The following is a 23456-nucleotide window of genomic DNA, read 5'->3' as shown; positions in this document are numbered from 1 at the left end:
CTTGCTTTTATTAGTTTCTTTCAAATCCTACCTGCTTCGGGTATCGTCAGTTATTTTTCTGCCTGATATAATTCTACTACACCCCCTCACTATTGTTTTACTCTTATCGTCGTTCGTGGTTCCATTTCGGTTAAGTAACCGTCTGATCTTCCAAAAAGATCACAGTCTCTCACAAAGATTCAGTGTCATCGGCAAAACTTGAGGTTTTTGTTTCTTTTCGCTGAACTTCCGTTTCTAAATTTTTATTTGGTTTCCTTTAGTGTTGGCTCAAGGTACTGACTGAATTACAAGGGGATAAGTCACTCCTCTCTCAAATACTGCCTCCTCTTACGGGGAGCACAATTTTTGCTAAGAGGTTTCGTTATGGAATATCAGTTGCAACGTGGTTCCCATCCGTTATATTTCGTGTATATGAATCCCGAGATGAGACTGAAGTTTTGAAGCACGTGTAACAGAACTCCTAAAGAATTACCAATTCCGGTGTCAGTGAAATCGAGATTCTGTTAAAACTTTTGGAGCGGTATAGATACACAGTCACGAAGATCACAGCACAGCTTTCGTTAACTATGTTAGCAACATAGTTTTCGTCCACGAAGGAGTGCTCTCGAAAATCAGAAGTAGTGGAATCGTGCTCCGGTTGTGGGCGGTAATCTATTCACCAAGTCCTGTTCCCAATAAGGAAACGGAAATGACATTTACGTAAAATATCATGAATCTCACATTCAGGTATGGTGGTCAGTCATCATTGCCTAGATGCGCGTGTTGGCAAATTGCGTCGGAAAAACAGTATGTGTGAGTACACGTTAAACTCCTTAGGCTATCTCTAGCATCTGAGGAATGATTTTAAATAAAATATTTCGAAACTGGCAATGGCATTTGCTTCACATTACACGAAGGATAGATCCTAAACATTATGAAAATAGCACAAAACGTTGTAATAATAATGCTTCGAAACTTTCCTCAGTCCTTTTCTTGTAAAACGATGAAAACTGTATGCTACAACCTAGGGAAGGACGCGCATAACACTTATATAGATTTAAAAGAGCATTTACGAGATGAGCGGTGTGCTAAAGACATGTCGCTGCATGTTCGCATCCTATGACGTCTATAGGTTGAGGATGACACAGCCGTCGGGCAGCACTGTTGGGCCTTCCGAGGCCTGTAGGGACGGATAGTTTTTACGAAATGGGTGGAAGAAAGAATTGGTACAATTCAGGACAGATCTCATTTCTGAGCTGCCGATGGGGAAAATACGAGGTATGTGTGCAGGATAGACTGATTACATAATTCATGAAGAAGCTCATAACTTTTATTTTGGGAAGGCAGGACTAATAAAGGTACCTGTAAAAGTGTAAAGAAAGACCGTTGATAGGGCTTTCAGCAGTTGTTCAAAAAATGGTTCAAATGGCTCTGAGCACTATGGGACTCAACATCTTAGATCATAAGTCCCCTAGAACTTAGAACTACTTAAACCTAACTAACCTAAGGACATCACACACACCCATGCCCGAGGCAGGATTCAAACCTGCGACCGTAGCAGTCCCGCGGTTCCGGACTGCAGCGCCAGAACCGCTAGACCACCGCGGCCGGCGCAGTGGTTCAAACTGGCACTTGAAAAGATGAATCGAAGTTAAGTGTGCTTACACAGAATGATGGCGAAGAGTAATCTGTACATAAATGTGAACGTAATTATAATGTATCGTAACAAAAGGTTATTTTCGAACTATGTAATAAGAAAAACAGTACAGAATTTTTTGCTTCCTGGGGCCCACCTCCTTCTGATCGATTTTTTTGTTACTGGTACACGAAATCAGAGTATAAATAAGGAAAGACTTTGCAGCTCCTTGTCATCTACCGTAGGGGTAAGGTAAAAGTACATTCATGTCCTACCACCGAAGACCTGAGTCTCGTATTTCTGAACAGTTACAGTACACTACTTAACCCTCTGGAGTGAAATATGGTCACCCACACAAATAATCGTTGAATCACGTCAGTAGTAAAATCTAAGTCAGGATAGGACAGCGCCGGCCGGGGTTGCCAAGCGGTTCTAGGCGCTACAGTCTGGAACTGCGCGACCGCTACGGTAGCAGGTTCGAATCTTGCCTCGGGCATGGATGTGTGTGACGTCCTTAGGTTAGTTAGGTTTAAGTAGTTCTAAGTCCTAGGGGACTGATGACCTCAGAAGTTAAGTCCCATAATGCTCAGAGCCATTTGAGCCATTTTTTTGATAGGACGGCAAAATTAAGCTTTTCCCTTTTTTGTAACCATCATTCATCACTTTTAATATTGTACATAATTAATGAGGACTAAAAAAAATTAATAATTAATTTATTAACTAGTTATGCAAGCAACACACCAGTATTGTTTCTATGAAGGCATTTTGTACTTTCTTTCGCTTACTGAGTGCATGTGCCATTCGTGTGTTAAATCGCCCTCCTTGTCGTTGCTTTGTATCCCGTTAGTTGACTCACTGTTAAGATATGTTGAAAATGTTTTGAATCTTGCTTGTTTAACTCGCTATGAAAGGAAAAAAAAACATTTAACGCACAATTCTACTAAATAAAGTTTATTACACTCAATTCCCCTCCCCGTGAGCATTTCGGAGACTATATCGCTTCTTACTGGATAATCATTTTAAATAGCTCTACGAATTATTTTTGTTTCAAACCCCCTCATGTAAGTCGACTGTCATTATAGATGCGAAGCTTCATACCAGCGGAAGGATTACAAAGCATCTTAAGCAAGGACTAACTTTATGGTCTACTGATAAGACTAGTCAGTAAATACCAGTACTGTTACTGAAACATTTTTCGAGCAATAAGACTGTACTACAAGTTATTGTCTGAGAACAGCGTCTCCCAAAGATCCAAGCACGCATTTAAGACCAGGGCCGGCCAAACGCTGCACAGTGTGCAGACGTGCGGAAGTGCTGCACATGTGCGCACGTGTGCGACAGCGGGCGACAGTGACATCTGTTATTAGACATGTGTCCTAAATGCACGGCGGCGGCTCCACCTCCGTGTGGTACAAGCAAGAGCGCAACATATCCAGTCTCGTTTACCCCTGATGACCGTAACCTTAACAGCGAAGTACTGAGAAATGGCAAGTACTGTGAAAAAGCAAAGGACGGGAGATCTATGTTCTCATTCGTTTAAAAATGACTGGGAACTGCAATTCTTTTTTGTTGCCGTTGGTGAAAATTCACAGTGTTTGCTGTGCCGCCTAATAATAGGCGTCCAGTTTAAGTTTTCAATTTAAAGACATTACAATACATATCACAAAGAAGAGTGTAGTGTACTCAACAGTGAAGAACGGCAAGCAAAGTTAAAAGTTCTTCAGAAAATGGATGAGACATATCAACTCGATTTTACTGTACGTCATTGTAACTGATATTCCTTGAACTCTTAGTTTCTTGTGTTACATTTATGTCTGTTTTACTGTACGCTGTACAATGTACTGTTTTCAATTTTCCAGAGTGACAACCACACTAAATCTTCACTGCGAGTAAGTTTTAAAATCGCATTAAGAATTGCACAATCTGGGAAACCCTTTTCCGAAGGGGAGTGTGTGAAAGGGTGTCTGATTGATGCTGCAGAACTTGTGTGTCCCACGAACGTTAGCCGGGTTCAAGAAATCAGTCTATCCAAACAAACAGTGACAAGACGTATCAGTGCTATGGCCGGCGATCTGCACAGGCAGCTAGTAAATAAGGCTAAATACTTTGTTGCTTTCTCTGTTGCGCTCGATGAAGCAACAGATCTTACAGATTTTTTTTCTTTTTTTCTGTATTGTATTTCAATTCCCCATCGGGGCGGGCTGGCAGCAGCATATGCGCTGCTCTTCAGCCGAAAGACATAGAACAAACAATAGAAGACATTTAAAAATAGCAATGGAGAGAGTGTGGTGAACATAGATTATAAAAAGGGGGAACATCATGGAAGGCAATAGACAAAAAAACGGGGTGACTGTAAAATGGAGATAAAACTGTTTAAAAATCGTACAGATACAGCCCAGTTTGTTATATACATACGAGGTGTCGATGACGCATTTTGTGTAACAGAGGAGCGACATCTGTCCGTAGAAACGCTGACGGTTGCGGCGTGCACGCTGTGACCCGGAAGTTGCACATGTGCAAGAGCACCGCACGCGTGCAGAATTTCTGGCCGGCCCTGTTTAAGACGAAAGGTGTGGGTTTACTCGAGGAGACTCTTGATTCCTCCTTCATTCCTGTTCGAAGGTTTTCAAAGCCTGTAATAACAAAAGTAATAATTATAATGATAATGAAAATTTCAGGTTTGTCAATGGCCTGGTGCAAGGTGTCTGAAACGGACCTCACTTCGACGACTTGCTTGTCTCTAAACAACCACAATTATCCAGTCGGAACAGGACAATCCGAACCACCTGTCTTTTTTGCCGAATCTTCGCATCGTTGAGAGATGAAGGATAGTTTCAAGGCAGACTGAAAAAATCCGTCGTCTGATTAGGATTCAGTCCCGCGATTTTCAGTTTCCAGGCACGCCTGTAACATTACGCGAAATGTTGTGCAACCTGAGAAAATAAACAAAAAATTTCTCGTTTTACACTAAGAGTCACATTTTTGAATAAAAGTCACGTTTCTTTGTTTACTCGGACCCGTCAACTTCCTTTGCTTTAACTTTACAATACTTTCACGTTTCATAGTGATCTAGACTAATGTTAGTGTTGGACTTGGGATCATTCTGAAGCCATTTTCTGGATGGTTTTATAGTGGACTGGAAATCATTTATTTAAACATCTTGTTATTTTGAGTATTTAGTTAAAGATACTTGTTCGTATGCATCCACGTAATGAACATGCACTGTAAAGCTTTTACTGATTAACGCTGATTTCAAAAGTTCGATCAAGTTTTAATATTTGCAGCCACGTGAACTTTGTGATGGGTTTCTTGGGTTACAGTCGTCTTTGTATGTCGATAGACAGCTCCTACACTGTCTGACACGTACGGCTTTCGATTTTACCAATTAGTGCTTTGTTGTCTTGGACATACTTCTGAAGCAATCATTGTGTGTTTCTATAAGATGGAAGACTAAAATTCCTCATGAACTTGGTTGCAGATGTTAAGCCATGTGAAGAGTTTTTTTATAACGGACGTCAATGGTTAGATGAAATGGATTTCTGAAACACGTGGAACATCCTCACACTTAACAAAAATGTGGAAAATTATACTAAACATGTCTTCACAGAAAAATCTCTCGCGATGAATTGAATTTTACCACTATGATTTTGGCGGAATTGAACCGCAAAGAATGTAGTGCCAAAGTAAATCAAACTGAGACATTTAGGGGGATGGATCTAGTTCTGACTGAAACTGTGTCCAGTGTCATCTGCATCTATTACCCTACAGTTTTATAAATCGTATTACTTTGCAGCCTGAAAGAGAGAGTGACGTGATTTTTGCCTCAAATTTATTATTAAAGAATTATTTCACTTAATACGAAGGCGTGCTGAAAAGTAATGACTCCTAATTTATGTGCAAAGTCTTAACGCTTTTTAAATGAAACGTTATTAACATTCTACATCTTTATTCTTCATATCTATACATTTATTTCTCAACGAAGTCACCTTAGTGACGAACACATGTCTTCCAACGAGACACCGGTATGTTGACATAGCCACTATGGGGTGTTTGACTCTTTTGACGGAGCTATATCACCACCTCTACTTCTATCGTTTCATCACTATCAAAGTGGAGTCCTCGAAGGTGTTCTTCAGGTTTTGGAAATAGATAAAAATCGAATGAGGCCAAGTCGGGACTGTATGAAGGATGGCTGGCGACAGTGAACCCAAAAGCGTCGGACTGTTGCAGATGCCGCAGCGTTCAAGTGCCGTCTGACACTGTCAACGAATTCCAAACTCGATAGCAGCACTCTCTGTCTCACCCACCGACACATTTGACATCTAACATCACACACCGCTACGTTACACGCAACAGTTCGGAGCCTTCTATAAGCAAAGGATGCAATTTTGGTTAAAGAAGCGAGAAAATCATCCGAAAAAATGAATGATATGTAATATCTCACCCCATTACGAGAAAAGAATAAAAAATTTGGTGGTATTACTTTTCAGCACGCCCTCGTACATATACTGAACTAATCGCCTGCATGTGGAAGTATATTATGCGTAGATACCAGGGGTTGCGAACATATTCCATGATTTAAACAGCCTCAGAATTTATAATTCATAAAATTATTATGAGATATCATTCACTGTCAGCGCTATTACTGAAGTGAGAATCGTGGAATTAATTCAATTCTTGAAAGTGACTTTTACTATCTGAAACTTAAGGTTGTAGCAATAATCGAGTCCTATAGTGCTATTTAGTGTTCGTATACAAAGCCAAAAGCCCATTATCTAGGAGCAGGACCTTTGCTGACGACATTCACGATAAGCCTACTATCATCTGAGGTAGGCCAGTGTTGTGTTTACACACTGGCTGTTACATGCGCTCAAGCCGTAACACATGTGAAAAGGAACAGTGTTATACGTCACCATCCAACGCACTTACATAAAACTCGTACTCCATTTTCAGAGTGACAAGTGTACATGAGAAATTCTGTAAGTGTTTTATTACGTACTCAGAATGTCAATTTAACACCTGTCGAGGTCATCCACGGATTCATGCTATAGTAGAATCAACACTTTAAAGCCGGAGGTAAAAATAATCAACTATGCCTAAATCCCCTATGAAATTTAGTGTGTTCAGCAGAGTACATTTTTCTTCTACCGGCTGTGAAAGACTTCTAGTTGATATGGGAACTCGAGTTTTTATTACTGATTCACTGCTAATAAGAAGTATTCGGATTAGCTACAGAATATGGTAAGGTCCGCAGAATCTGGTCACGAGGTAAGTCGAGTCTGTTCCAAAAATTTCCGCCTGGTCCTCAGATACGAAAAAGCTACTCGTCATCACCTATTTCGTCCAAACTTGTCGCGTATGCAAGGCCTGGCCATAAATGAAAGCGATAGAAGTGGGAGCTCCAGATGGTCAAGCATTTACAAAAAATATAAATTTTGGCCCGGTTCCAGTGTGGTACAAGCCGTTTAATTTGACGTAGATTCCAGTAAGTGATTGTCATAGCGGAAAGAATCGTAAAGGTAATCCGAGGGTCGTTGGTTCAAGCTACTTTACAGAACCTTGTTTCCTTTATTTTCAATTTTTACGTTACCTACTCTACAAATAAACCGCAATGAAGCTCAGTCTATCGCATTTACTAATACTTTCACTAAAGACATGAAATGGATGGGAAAAGGAAACTTTGGGTTTGTAGATAAAGACCTACGTGCAGGAGACACATTTCTTCTTTTAATTGGCTCGCGGAGAGACAAATAAATCTCCAGTTATACGAGACGGTTTGCCAGCATGCAGTATTAAAGTTATTACCCTCAAATGCTCTCCGCTAGTGGAAACCTTCAATATTTGTTTAATCGTGAGATAAAGAATTTGATCAAAAAACTTTAGAACTGATCTTATCCCATCGAGAGAGAAAAAGAAGTCTCATCCTGAGGATAATGCCAATATCTGGCGAAGTGATGCATTATGCATTATTTGCTGCCAAACGGCGCAGTGAGAGCTAACACTTTATTAATGTAAACCAAGTTTGTTTTACTACAGAAACTGTAAAACAACAGTGTAGTTTTTAAAGTGCGTCGTTCTTAATAGCGCAATATACGGAGGTAACTGTTATTTCCTCTGTTCTACATTGCACGTCGCCCTGGCACTTGTAAATCATCAACTGCAAGATAATAAATGTATATAATTTTATTTGTGAAACTCTCGGGTACGCCTTACAACTCCTTTCTGAACTTTACTTGATATCCCAGATTTTCAATCGCCTATCCCTTTTACACATTTAATGAAAATATTAATAAATACAATACACTGAGCTTATTTCAGTTTACTTGCAGTGTTAGTAACCTAAAAATGAAGATAAGCAAAAGGTTCTGCAAGTGGACGCGATACCCATGATCCTACAATTAACATTCTGCACTCTTTATGCTGCGCCAATCGCTGCCGGAAGCCTGCACTAAGTGTCTCATGCCTTGCCGTACTCGAGCCGAAAGCTCCACATTATTTCTAAACGCCTCACCATCTACATCTCCTACTTCTGGAACATTCATTTCCGGTCAAGCCCTGCGTATACCATAAGCGTGGACGAAAGTAATAATGACGAGTCGACGCGGTCCCCGTGTAATTGATGAAGAAAGTATTGCACATATAGCGGTGACTGTAGGTGCTTAGTGTATCATTTGGAAACCAGTACATATTGCTAGGTTTGTTCGTCGCTGAGCTAAGGTTTGTGGAAGTTTGTGCCGCTTGTCTTAAGTTCTGAAAATATTCTTCTTCGTAAAATAGTTATGATTTCAAATTGATTATTTTTGATAACCCGTTTAATAAGTTATTGCGTATTCTTTGCATAATAGATTTATTTCTGGAGTAGAGGTTGTGTTGTTACCTGCGCATTATACACTTTTACGGGACTATCAGCTTAGCCCTTTGAATCCGAGCAATACGAAAAATGTAATTTAACATTTTTCCCAAGTTTGTTCTCTTAGTAAGCAACGAATAAAAGAAGAAATTGTCAAAAAGTAAACAGTCAGTTGTTATAAACAGGTGATAACGCTTTATAATCAGTGATGCATACAGTTTTCGGCTACCCATCATTTTATGCGATATTTTTAAAGCAATTTTGCAGTTTTCCTGCACACATCTCCACAGCTCGAAACTCGTATGAACTCATAATGCCTAAAACAACTTATAGGCCTAAATAACAAACAAAAATGGGATTATAAGTTCATACATTTTTAATAAAAGTGATTATTGCCCCATTCGTTTCATTTCAAACTAGCTCATAAAAGCAGTATCACAAGCTGAAATTTACGTTACAAGAATTTTAGATGTACTTACATTGACTATGAATGATCTCAGCATGATAACTATAAATAAAACCACATGTCACAGTTTCCTACAATTACGCAACATAGTCTCCGCGCCGACTGTTGCTTTGAACGCTGTAAGCGACTGCTACAATGCACTACATGCGCAGGAGTACCAGAGTGTGCTGCTAGATGTCTCTGCTTTGCAGTAGCATCGGTGGTTTCATGTTAAAGGCACTGGTACTACAACACAAAACGAATAAAATGGTGGATTAAGCTAAAGGACACTGGGGCTCAGCGAGTTTATAAGGAAAAGGCTTACATAATCTTCGAATAGAGTTAGTGTAATGCGGTCAAAAATGGTTAGTATTATTTATGTTAATTGATTTAAATTATTATTTTGCCTTCATTTTGCATTATATTTTATTGCAGATGCCGATCTTTGAGGATCGATGATGTGATGCAAAACTTAATTAAAGAACAGAGTAGGAGCCAGCCAGAGTTATTTCGGTACCGCATTCTTCTGTATAAAAATGGAGCTTCAGCCTGTGATACAGCTTTGTAATCCAGTTCATGATAACTATGTCACATCTAATTCTTCTCTTTTCTTCCACGAGTTGTTCGTACATCCCCAGAAAACGTACCTGAAACCATAAGTATATACGACAAGAAAAGAAGAAAGTCTTTTCAGTGAGACAGATCAAAGAAACGTCAGGTTAAGGAGTGACTCCACGTATATGATGAATTATCAAAGTCAGGTTCATCAGAATCCTCTGAAGTAACAGATGAAGATATATATACATATTGTGAACTTACCTGTAGACGACGAATAGATCATGCACCTTATTCTTTAGATTAAGTACTTAGTGCAGTGAACAACACACGTTTATTTCATATGTTATAATCCGTATACGAAGGACACAGCAATTAAATATTTACATTAAAAACCTTGTTATGTGAGAATATGTCTTCTGTTCATACTCAACAAAGTTTGACACGATTTGGCCAATCTAACCTTTTGTAAATTTGTTGACAAAAATGGTCCATGCATACCCTGTAATTTATTGTAAGGAGGAATATTAATTAATCGCTGTAAAATTTCTGAGTGTACTTAATCAAAACATTTAATTGTTTTTCAGGTGGTGAAAATGATGATTGTTGTTGTGATCATATTTGTGGTCTGCTGGCTGCCTACACATATCTATTTTATCGTGCTGTCTTACGTACCATCTCTTAACCAGTCTACATATATCCAAGAACTTTACCTGGGTATTTACTGGCTCGCCATGTCCAGCACCATGTATAATCCCATTATCTACTTTTGGATGAATTCCAGGTTAGTAATACTGAATTACTTTCATATCTAATGGCAATAGTGCAATAGTACGTTGCAAGACACATAAACTGATTTAATTTCGGTTAGCAAAATTTAGAGATTTTATAAAATTACTGTTTTATGTCTCATATATAGTTACACACGTTCACTATGATCTACCAGCATGAAACGTGGAGTAAGTACTGGCCTGCCGAGCCAACCACCAGTTACCGTGTAAAAATAACTCATACCATACACCAGGCATATGAAGTAAACTCTGGCCAGTGTTTCTTATACTAAACTAAGTGTGTGTATAAAAAATTTCGGTACAGCCATTACCGGTTTGCTGCCATTCGTATTAGTTCGAGAGCAGCAACAACTATATGAGTTGTAAAGATATAAACTAGAAGGAACATCACTCGTCACGTTCACTGTCGGTGTGTATTAAAAATGCCACTGTTAGGATTAAGAAAGTTTTTCTCGTTTTCCTGGAATTTGTCTTGTATCTGTGTTCATAATCATAATCTTCAGTTAGTTACGAATCCACGGAGGTTTTATACTGCACAGGAACTCAGCAATCAATCATGGCAAGGAACACAGATATAGAAGAAATGGTATGGACCAAATAGTGGGCCTGTTCAAGGTGCAACGTAGCGTCTAATTTTCGAAGAGTAATTTAATTACCGGTCACATAACTACTCTGGATAAGAACTCGAAATATGAAAGTGACTGGAAGATTACTTTGACTGAAATCAGTGATGAAAATCTCATATGCATAGTGAATGTAAGGCCCATAAACGCTTTGGTTCGGTGAAAATAGTAGGGATTTGCTCAAATTTATACCAGTCAATATGTTGTATACACCCATCTTGTCAAGTTTACTTCACAGTGTCATGTCGGCAGATATTTGTGATAAGTGAGTAAGCGTCTCAAGATATCTGTGTAAGATAACGTTCTACAATCCATAGTAAAAAAAAATTAGAAATTCTATGAATACACAAGGCAAGAATACAGTACTTCTACTTGCCATACCGGCACAATTTAGCTGGTCTGTTGAGTCCTGAAAGGCTAAAAAAAAACCATGATTTATTTTGAGGTTGTCTGAATTACATCTTTAGATTTGGTAATGTGAACTTTCTTCAAAAGCTTATACTTACATTTAGTGTATCGTAAGTGAAACTAGCTAAAACGGTGCAGTATTCAGTTAATCTGATGACTCTTTAAAGATGTCTTGCGTATCATGTTGCCTGTTTGAGATTCGTCTTAAACCGACAGGAAGTGATATGGGATCATACACAAATAACCCTTTACCTACGGTGCCGCTTGAAAAAGTGATAGTCTTTTAGTGACGTGTAAGCGTAGGAGCCATGTCGTTTAATAAAGCCTTTACCACATGCTTTGGTAATGTAACTTGCTTTTTCACTCAGTGAAAACGTGAGCTATCGAAGAAATGAAGCGACCTTTGCATTATGCAACATCATCTTACCCAGAGACTTCTTAGGCGCAATTCTTTCTTTTTACGATTTTATAATGAATATTCAGTTTACATGTAATTCTTGAAGTTATCATTGTTTTCTATGTTATATTTATCTCGAGTACTCGGTATGTTACATAGATTCCTTAGTTCTGTGACAATACAAGGGATTTTAGTTGTTCATTAGTTAATGTTGGGCGTTAAAACATTTACGAGGGTTACAGAACAGTTTATCTGCGAGCGTTCGTTTCCAGGTCATTAGCGTAATTTCGCTTCAACTATTATGAATGATTTTGTGTATATGGCTTACAATGGCAAACGACCGCTGTGAAGCTCATAATTCCTTAACTCGTCACTGCGTGAGTATTTGCAATGTGTTCAACATGTCTGCATGAAGCAATATTTGTGGTATATACCTGATCTCTTTATCGTTTAATTCAACAGAAAGTGTATAACATTTTGATTAATGTAAATGGAGAGAATACCCGAGAAACAAAGAAAAGAATAAACAAATATCAACTTACTACAAAGTACAAATTTAGCTATAAAATGTGATAAAAGCAAACGCATTATGTAATCCAATCGAAAACAGGTGCGGTGTGATGACAGTCTCCCTATGAGTACCAGAGGAACATTTGTGCTGTTTCCGTTTAACGGGTATGCCTGTTAGGTCACAATATAATTGGCGAATGACCTAGACATGAACGAAAATATTATGTTCACTGCCTATCGCGAGACTGAATGCCGCTGGTTTGCGTTGGGCACGTGGTGCGTTAAGGAAGGAGGAGCAGAGAGAGAGATGGCGAATCATCATAGCGCCCATAAACGGGGAAATCTGCAATTTCACAGAAGGCCTATTGTTAAAGCCCGGTGACTGGAGACGGGAAACTCGGAAACGCAGAAGCTGATCAGCTGTCGTGTGCTACTGTCGTGAGCATCTACAGAAACTAGTCGAAGGACGGTGAAAGCACGAATAGGAGAATATATGTAGAACGTTCACGCCCCATCACAAGATGGAGGTTGACCTTTCTATAAAGTAGGATGGGCGGCTATAGCTATCACAATGGAAGACAGAGTACCATGCTGGTGAGGCACATGTGTTTCGGAGCGTATGTTTCGTTCAGCGTATATTGCAAACGACCCAACGAGGTCGTCAGTTAAGATCACAATAGCACGCGGTCACTGATATCGAACAGTGGGTAATTAGAAAGGTTTGCCAGTTTGGACGAATTGCGTTTCTTGTTAAACTAAGTCGTTGGCGCCCGCATCTCGTGGTCGTGCGGTAGCGTTCTCGCTTCCCACGCCCGGGTTCCCGGGTTCGATTCCCGGCGGGGTCAGGGATTTTCTCTGTCTCGTGATGGCTGGGTGTTGTGTGCTGTCCTTAGGTTAGTTAGGTTTAAGTAGTTCTAAGTTCTAGGGGACTGATGACCATAGATGTTAAGTCCCATAGTGCTCAGCGCCATAAGTCGTTGGCCGCATCCGGATAACCCCTCAGCGAGGCGAACGGCTGGCCTGGTGGAACAAATGCGGCAGACTATGGGGCGCCAGCTTCGGAGCCACAGACCACCGGCCCGTAATTTACGAGAATTGCGTGATCTGCGCATAGACATCTGAGGCACATGCCTCCGGCAACCTACCAAAAGTTTTTTGACTACATATCACGCAGAATCATTGCAGTTTTCCATTCCAAACGTCAACGAAACCACAAGTATTAAGCATTGGATCATCAGTGTGTACTGCATTAGGGAAATGTGTAGTACGTGCGTCTCAAAGTGTAGTTACAATAAAGCCGATTGCTAGGATTTTTATGCTTCACTTTATTTATTTGTCAGACTTTGTTGATCAGATGCTGACACGATAACGTTATATTTCTTTCATCATTGTAGTACGGATCATTTTTCCCCTTTTTTCCACATTGTGGGAAAGGTTCACTACATATCAACAGATTGTATGAGCAAGAACTCGCAGTACATAGGTAGGACAACCATTCAGGAGGACAAGACACAAACCTTGCCTCCTTCACATCATCCTCCCTACGATGGGGCGTACTTTCCTTGCTGAACTAAGATGGGAAAACGTAACGACAGGCTATACAGACCTCTATACGGTCTTCGGTTTTGTTCGTTCTTTATTTGTTATGCTGTTGTTCTCCTTAACTTTATTTTCCTCGTGTCAGCGGATTAAGAGACCAAAATACATTTCAGTCAGTATATATTGGAACTAATGAAACGATCACATAACACAAGATAATTAGGACAGGACTGTGCAACTGATGCACTTTCAGAGATATTATTCAACCTTAGGCTTATAATAATAAGAGATTTTAATTTAGTGCCTTTAGTATTCCATACATACAGAACATCTACTATTTCAAAGACAGCAGAATGGAATCGAAAAGAGTCAACAGCAAAAGCATGGGCTGCATGAGTGATACTCTTATTTGTTGAGGTATGTAAAAAAAAGGTGTCTTTTAAAATGGGGTAACAACCTTTTTATCAGTATTTTATAGTTCGCGAGAGTTAATGCAGTTTTTAGGTAATTTTTAAGTCTACAGTAAAACGTTCTGCGAAATAAGTTCGCCAGATGTGATGTCACTGCGCTGTTTACAATGACATGTAACGTTACACTTTCGTATTCGCCACTTCCTCTGACGTAGAAGATAATTTTCTCCAATTGTTTTTGATGAAACCAAATCATCGTATAACTTAACTCTAACTATATACTTCTCCTTCTTATATATGTATCAAATAAAGACAATAAAGAATAGAAACGTAGAGTAATAACCATAGCGTACAGCAGATAACTGAAACCAACCTCACTTCAGCTTTGGTCACTTGCTACAACCAACTAAACCTGAGATCTTACAGTAATAACAATACTAATTAACAAACTTTTTGCCTGATTTCCGTTTCATTAACAGTTTCCAGATACCTCGCACTTTTACCGAGCAAGTTAGCTCAGTGGTTAGCACACTGGACTCGCATTTGGAAGGACGACGGTTGAAACCAGCGTCCGGCCGTCCTGATTTAGGTTTCCTGTGATTTCCCGAAATTGCTCCAGGCAAATGCCTGGACGGTTTCTTTGAAAGGGCACGGCCCACTTCCTTCCCCATCATTCCCTAATCCGATGGGACCGATGACCTCGCTGTTTTTTCCTCTCCCCTCAAATCAACCATTCAACCAATCTTGCAATCTGTAATTTTTCAACTTAATTTCCCTTAGTTTCACTCTTAATGAAATCGTGTCCAGAGTACTCCTTACTCTTTCAGAAGGGTTAAGACTGTAGACTGGCCATGTGTTAATAACTTTAAAAAAGCAATTACGTAGAACAGACGCACTTTGCAGCCTTGTATTTCTCTTGCAAAACATGGAACTCGACCTTACTCTCAATTTGTAAAACATTTTTTGCATATACTCTAATGTAAATTGTATTTTGTTAAGTAATGATCAATAAATATACGTTCTTCTTAATGACCTAGAAATACACTACTCGTGCTTTATTGAGGTCTGTACATTTTTCTTCCCTGTTCTTCTCAGTTAACTTTCGCCACGCACTGAATTAGTATTTGGGAGGAATGGGGCTCAATTCCTGTTTCCCCAATACAAATTTGAGTTCCCTATGATTTACCTAAATCAATTAAGGTGAATTCTGGGATGATAACTTTGAAAGAACCACACGTGTTCCTTCTCTATTCCCTCCAATCTAGGCATGTGTGAGTTATAAAATAACCACTTCGTCTACTGCACGTGGAACTCAACCTTTCTTCCTTTAAGTACACATACACCATACCAAGTGATTTAGAGAAGAAAATTTTACTTTCGTCAACACGGAAATTATCTTAACACACTTTAGTGTCGTTATTAAAGTAGATACTAGCTCTGATTTGAAACTTCCTGTCAGAGTAAACCAGGTTGTATGCCTGATCACTATTCGAACCGTGTATAGCAGCTGCAGCGGAAGACAAAGGCCGGCCGGTGTGACCGAGCGGTTCTAGGCACTTCAGTCAGGAGCCGCGAGACCGCTACGGTCGCAGGTTCGAATCCTGCCTCGGGCATGGATGTGTGTGATGTCTTTAGGTTAGTTAGGTTTAAGTAGTTCTAAGTTCTAGGGGACTGATGACCTCAGATGTTAAGTCCCATAGTGCTCAGAGCCATTTGAACCATTTTTGAAGACAAAGTTTCCAGGTTGGAGTCTCGGCCTGGCAAACAGTTTTATTCTGTCAGCAAGTTTCAACTATCGAAGTGCTGGATAAGAAATGTGTGGTTACTTGGTACTATTTAACCTAATGAATGGAATTCATTACACTAAGCTGTAACGAGCGTATTTTTAGGAAGTCAAATGCTACTTACAGAAATGTACTTTCATCTCGGCATGAAGACTTATCTATGCCGCATTTTTAGTTCCTAAACAATTATAAAGAACTTTTCACAGAACAGGGTGACATTGTACGAGGCAAGGCTTCGCATAGTACCACGCTACGCAGTTCCACAGCCCATCGTGCACTGTATCCGCCTCGGCGCTCAGGCAGCGTACAAATCCAATTAGCGTCTGGGTAACCCTGTGCTAAGTAGGCAGTCCCTGATCACGTACATGGCACGATTGAGTGCTACCTGCCTGGGTAGGATAGATAGGCACCCGTGCAACCACGTAGTAGGAGAGCAGTCACGATAAAAAATGGCTTGTGGAAGGATTTCGAAACTCACAGAATTACGGCTATGATGAGCACAGTAAATATCTTGATTTCACCAAAGAAATTATTGCTAAGAAATAAATAGATGGTGGTTCATTTGAGAAAACTGGCCTGAGAAATTAAATGGAATACTTGCTGTTTAATTGAATATTTAACATATTAAATTTAAGTGCAATGATCATCTTGTTGATGCTACGACCTCCTGTTGCCTTTTTTCTTATGCACAAATTAAATTTTGCTTTTAAAACAATCTCTACCGCAACCGAAATACAATATGTTCCCATGTTCTGTTGTTCTGCCATATACAGACTGTTTCCGTAAGAACGTGTAAAATTTTTTCAGGACATAGAGGATGCTCCACTGAACAATTTGAGGTAGGGAACCTGGGGGCGGAGAAACCAGCTTAAGGAGATAATAGGAATAAAATCACATTAGTATGTACTTTTTTATTTACATTATTTAACAGCAGATACCATCAGTGACACAATGAACGTAACGTTTGTACTGTATCTTACCAAATGTACTGAAACTGACGGCCATCAACCTCAATGCTAACATAACATCGACGAACAAGTTTCTGACGCACCCTGACAAATACGCCTGTTATGTTTTGAATCAGATGCAGCTACAATTCTAGTGACTAATTCCATTTTCGTAGCCAGTGGGTTCTCACACACAAGGAACTTTAAATATCCTCATAGGAAACAATCAAGGGCATTCAGGTGGGGTTACCTCGAAGGACATTGAATAGGAACCCCACTTCCAATCCAGCGACCACTGTAAGTCTCTGAATAGCACTGTGTAATGAATGCGTCTGTCGTTGATTCATAGCACGTTATGTCATGGGACAACGTAAATACGATACAAGAGAGCCATCTCATGGGCAAGTAAAGTAAACAAAACCTGCGTCGCGACATCCTGGTAATCAGTCGTGTCCTCCTTGTTTCCCTGCAGGAAATAAAGAATGTAAATGTAAGTAAACAGCACAGTAAGTGTATACCTATACGTTGTTAGTTGTCAATAGGCTGGAAAACAGTAGTGCTAGGCAAAGCGGTAGGCAAGTTTACTTCTATATATCCTTAAGCTGGCTTCTCCGACCCAAGGTTCCATACTTCAAATTGTTCAGTGGAGCATTATTTATGTCCTGTTGCATTTTTGCACTCTCTTTCCTAAATACGCTGTACGTTTCTGGACGTACAATGTAACTTCTTTGGGTCTCTCCTATCAGTATGGTGGCATAGGTTGTTCTATATTCATCTAAGTAGTATGTATTTCTAATGAGAGATGACAGTGACCCGACAAAATATCGGAAAAATACTATGAGTCATTACATACCACGATATTTACCAAGGATTCACCCAATCAATCATGCTGTCAAATTTAGAAAAGCAGTACATTAATTCATCCTTCTGAAATTAGTATTTGTAGGATACAGCTTGATAGTTATGTACTAAAACAACAGAATGTGACACACAGGTATCGAAACATTTATTAAAAATAATAGAAAAGAGGTGTAGCATTTTTCCCAAATCTAGTCACTGTAATGATGACGATCACAGAAACCATTTGTCCTCCTCCCGTGCTTCAAGTAAATATAAGGAGCTACCCTTTGGTTTTCTGTAACATTGTCACGAAACGTAAAAAACATAGTACACATATTTCTATATGTTAGGCTTCCCTCCATTACTTGGTGATCGATCTGTACATGAGCACCAGTTTCCTTCTTTTCCACGATGTAATTCATATATTGTTCAACAGTTTTGTTCTCGGACATCAGCATCGTATTTGTCAGTGCAGAATTTAAAAAAAAAAAAAATGCCAGAAAGAAAAGGCTGCAAACTGCAGATACAGGTAAGAAAACTAAACCAGTAATGACGGAAATGCCTGGAGTTGACCTCCTGCCACTTTATATTTGTGCAGGAACGTCTACTTTTAGCGGTGTCTATTCAGGTACAATTCGAAAATGTACAGTGGGCTGCCTGTGACGCTTAATGTTACGGAGGATGCCTCGCCTATATTGCATGTCGACTTTCATACGCCGGTATTATGCAGACCACTGATACGACGTGAAAGTCTACAATGTCAATAGACTTGCGCCTAAAATTTAACACGCATTTTCACTATTTTTCGTGTTACGTTTCACAGAAAATAGTGGCTTGCACTGTATTCATGTGCGCAGATTTTAACGAGTCTTCGAAATACACTAACATGTACTCAGTTTTTCGAGAAGACATTGCTGTTTTTGTATCTCGATGGGTAAAAAAGCTTATTAAACACACTGTAGCATACTCTTTCTCGTGTTTACTATCGCCTGATGGAAATCCAGTTTACGTCATTTCAAGCATTTTTGAAACGTAAGAAGCGTCTATGTCACGTGCGACACCGTGCACATTAAAGCAGGTAGACCAGCACTCTGCACACTTCACAACGAGGTATCCTTGTCACGCAACGCGGGAGTAGGTGGCGCGTCCCGCTAGTTTCAGCACGCCTGGCTGACTGACCCGTGCGGGTCGATCGCTGGCCCCTGTGGCCCGCCAAGCTGACGGGTTGATCTCAGCAGGCAGGCCAAACCTGAACCGTTTGAACGTCCGGCGGGTCAGTTTCCAACCCGTTGCCGCCAGAAGCCGCCGCTTTGCACGCTGAGATTGATGCCGAGAACTCTGACTCCGTCTGCAGCTTCTACGCACTTCCATCAATCACTGCGTACTATTGTCTTCTCATGTATTTTATTTGTTATTCTTTTAATATGTTGGGTATATTATCGGAGATTGAGACTCAGTTATTATTGGTTTTTCCGTCTTAAGTTTACTGCAATTTAATTAAAGAGAATTTTACACCAGACTCGTTTCGCTTTTATTTATAATGCATCTCCTTTGGTAACTGGTGTTTCATCTACATCTACATCTACATCTACATTTATACTCCGCAAGCCACCCAACGGTGTGTGGCGGAGGGCACTTTACGTGCCACTGTCATTACCTCCCTTTCCTGTTCCAGTCGCGTATGGTTCGCGGGAAGAACGACTGTCTGAAAGCCTCCGTGAGGGCTCTAATCTCTCTAATTTTACATTCGTGATCTCCTCGGGAGGTATAAGTAGGGGGAAGCAATATATTCGATACCTCCTCCAGAAACGCACCCTCTCGAAACCTGGCGAGCAAGCTACACCGCGATGCATAGCGCCTCTCTTGCAGAGTCTGCCACTTGAGTTTGTTAAACATCTCCGTAACGCTATCACGATTACCAAATAACCCTGTGACGAAACGCGCCGCTCTTCTTTGGATCTTCTCTATCTCCTCCGTCAACCCGATATGGTACGGATCCCACACTGATGAGCAATACTCAAGTATAGGTCGAACGAGTGTTTTGTAAGCCACCTCCTTTGTTGATGGACTACATTTCCTAAGGACTCTCCCAATGAATCTCAACCTGGTACCCGCCTTACCAACAATTAATTTTATATGATCATTCCACTTCAAATCGTTCCGCACGCATACTCCCAGATATTTTACAGAAGTAACTGCTACCAGTGTTTGTTACGCTATCATATAATCATACAATAAAGGATCCTTCTATCTATGTATTCGCAATACATTACATTTGTCTATCTTAAGGCTCAGTTGCCGCTCTCTGCACCAAGTGCCTCTCCGCTGCAGATCTTCCTGCATTTCGCTACAATTTTCTAATGCTGCAACTTCTCTATATACTACAGCATCATCCGCATGGGACTTCCGACACTATCTACCAGGTCATTTATATATATTGTGAAAAGCAATGGTCCCATAAAACTCCCCTGTGGCACGCCAGAGGTTACTTTAACGTCTGTAGACGTCTCTCCATTGATAACAACATGCTGTGTTCTGTTTGCTAAAAATCTTCAATCCAGCCACACAGCTGGTCTGATATTCCGTAGGCTCTTACTTTGTTTATCAGGCGACAGTGCGGAACTGCATCGAACGCCCTCCGGAAGTCAAGAAAAATAGCAACTACCTGGGAGCCTGTATCTAATATTTTCTGGGTCTCATGAACAAATAAAGCGAGTTGGGTCTCACACGATCACTGTTTCCGGAGTCCATGTTGATTCCTACATAGTAGATTCTGGGTTTCCAAAAACGACATGATACTCGAGCAAAAAACATGTTCTAAGATTCTACAACAGATCGACGTCAGAGATATAGGGCTATAGTTTTGCGCATCTGCTCGACGACCCTTCTTGAAGACCGAGACTACCTGTGCTCTTTTCCAATCATTTGGAACCTTCCGTTCCTCTAGAGACTTGCGGTACACGGCTGTTAGAAGGGGGGCAAGTTCTTTCGCGTACTCTGTGTAGAATCGAATTGGTATCCCGTCAGGTCCAGTGGACTTTCCTCTGTTGAGTGATTCCAGTTGCTTTTCTATTCCTTGGACACTTATTTCGATGTCAGCCATTTTTTCGTTTGTGCGAGGATTTAGAGAAGGAACTGCAGTGCGATCTTCCTCTGTGAAACAGCTTTGGAAAAAGGTGTTTAGTATTTCAGCTTTACGCATGTCATCCTCTGTTTCAAGGCCATCATCATCCCGGAGTGTCTGCATATGCTGTTTCGAGCCACTTACTGATTTAACGTAAGACCAGAACTTCCTAGGATTTTCTGTTAAGTCGGTACATAGAATTTTACTTTCGAATTCACTGAAAGCTTCACGCATAGCCCTCCTTACGCTAACTTTGACATCGTTTAGCTTCTGTTTGTCTGAGAGGTTTTGGCTGCGTTTAAACTTAGAGTGAAGCTCTCTTTGCTTTCGCAGTAGTTTCCTAACTTTGTTGTTGTACCACGGTGGGTTTTTCCCGTCCCTCACAGTTTTACTTGGCACGTACCTGTCTAAAACGCATTTCACGATTGCCTTGAACGTTTTCCATAAACACTCAACATTGTCAGTGTCGGAACAGATATTTTCGTTTTGATCTGCTAGGTAGACTGAAATCTGCCTTCTATTACTCTTGCTAAACAGATAAACCTTCCTCCCTTTTTTTATATTCCTACTAACTACCATATTCAGGGATGCTGCAACGGCCTTATGATCACTGATTCCCTGTTCTGTACATACAGAGTCGAAAAGTTCGGGTCTGTTTGTTATCAGTAGGTCCAAGATGTTATCTCCACGAGTCGGTTCTCTGTTTAATTGCTCGAGGTAATTTTCGGATAGGGCACTCAGTATAATGTCACTCGATGCTCTGTCCCTATCACCCGTCCTAAACATCTGAGTGTCCCAGTCTATATCTGGTAAATTGAAATCTCCACCTAAGACTATAACATGCTGAGAAAATATATGGGAAATGTATTCCAAATGTTCCCTCAGTTGTTTTGCCACTAATGCTGCTGAGTCGGGAGGTCGGTAAAATAAGCAAATTATTAACCTAGCTCGGTTGTTGAGTGTAACCTCCACCCATAATAATTCCGCCTCTTATTTATATTTTCTCCAAAACACTGCTATATCCCCCCTTCTTAGCAGCGCTTGCTATCCAAAGACATCGTTTCACATATACACTTGGCAGTTTTTGCCTTTCCGCAGTATTTGTTGCATTGCATTTTATACTTCATCTCGCTTCAGTAAATCGAGCAGAAGTTATGTGTGTTCTCATTCAGCACAGTATTCCAGTGTTTACGTCTGTTCGTGTATATTGAAAATACAGTCTTACTGTTACTGACGCACTGGACAGCGCTTTAAGAAAATACTTGGAAAGTTTGTACAGTAATGAAAATGTTTAAGAATTGTTAGTTTAGAATAGAGCAGATACACTTTTTGATCTATAGATAATTGGCAAGGAGATCATCAAGTGCACCGATGTGTAATAAATCAAGAACACGTAATACATATTTGCAAATAAGGAGAGTTGTTAATGATCCTTCCACAAACGAAGAGTAAAATGTTCCTAATGGATGTGGAATAATCAAAAGAATCTTAAACACGTTTACATTCAATATCTAATGACAAATTCGTCAAAAAATAAGTTACACTAAGGTGCATACGATATTGTAGCATCACACCATCAAACAAAAGGATTTGTTTACAAGACGAATTTTCATTTATCACGTTAATACTCTAAAGATGTGGAAAAAAAGTTTTGAAGAACACTCGCGTGAGTTTGTATTAATAAATAATGTACGCAACCATTGGTTGGAACAAAATATTCGCCGACCCAGTAGATGGATGGGGCAAAAAACTATGACATTAGGCTCCTTTTAAACCAACCTTTACAAGCAACTCTACGTTCTATGGATGCTGGCAAGTTTCCTTTAGAGTCGGAAAACGTTAGCTTGGATTGATAAGTTATCCAAAAAATTATTGATCGCGTACGAAGTATTGATTGGAAGTAATCAAAATATGCTAGCATTTATTCTTGAATAACCTACGTCTGAAAACATCTGCAATGAAAGTAAAGCTTTGTTTGGGCCTTTCAGCAGTTCTATGGTAAGCACCTCCTAATTGTATTTTTATTATGCTTTTTAATCCTAAGAATTTTACAGTGTCAACTTTTTCTGTATTTCATCCTTGTGTACAAATACAGGAAGATAATTTTTCAAATCCTGAACTGCACATAGCATCCCCTTTTTCACACTTCAGGCACAAATAAATGGCTAGTAAACATTTATTAGCGCCCAAGAAATATCACTCACATATCATTGAGATCGATACTTGATTTGGTATATATTGCAATTTATGTATACCTGATAAAAAAGTAAACTTTACACCTGGTAAAGATGCTATTGAAAGTATGTTAATATACTAAAGGAAAACCTTGTGGGTCACCAAATCTTTTCAGTTCTCAGCTGGGTGATGGCTGCTAGCCTACTACATGATTATTTTCTAGTCTTATCATTCGTTTCTGTCAAACAGATACGATACGAACATTATCTTGTTAGTGAAGGGATAAACGTTTTCGTACATATATTATTTAAATAATGGTATATAATTCATTTTAAAATTAAAAACAGTTCTTAATTTTGAAACCGGGAGTAATTATCTTATTTAGAAGTTATCAAACACCAACACTTTTTCCTTTTTACAGATTGTCTTAATAACTGATAGAA

At 39.8% G+C, this 23456-nt stretch overlaps 1 protein-coding gene across 1 annotated transcript in view; it reads left to right on the top strand.

Annotated features, from left to right (window-relative positions):
• Positions 1-23456, top strand: part of LOC124556151 (tachykinin-like peptides receptor 99D) — a 192971-nt gene that overhangs the window by 84821 nt on the left and 84694 nt on the right. The window contains exon 3 of the mRNA XM_047130164.1: positions 10053-10249. Within this exon, the coding sequence (XP_046986120.1) occupies positions 10053-10249 (197 nt within the window). The remainder of the gene's footprint in view (positions 1-10052; positions 10250-23456) is intronic.

The sequence above is a fragment of the Schistocerca americana genome, chromosome X, assembly GCF_021461395.2.
Source record: "Schistocerca americana isolate TAMUIC-IGC-003095 chromosome X, iqSchAmer2.1, whole genome shotgun sequence".
Taxonomy (NCBI): domain Eukaryota; kingdom Metazoa; phylum Arthropoda; class Insecta; order Orthoptera; family Acrididae; genus Schistocerca; species Schistocerca americana.
The sequence above is the reverse complement of the archived record's forward strand: the minus strand, read 5'-3'. Positions and strand labels throughout refer to the sequence as shown.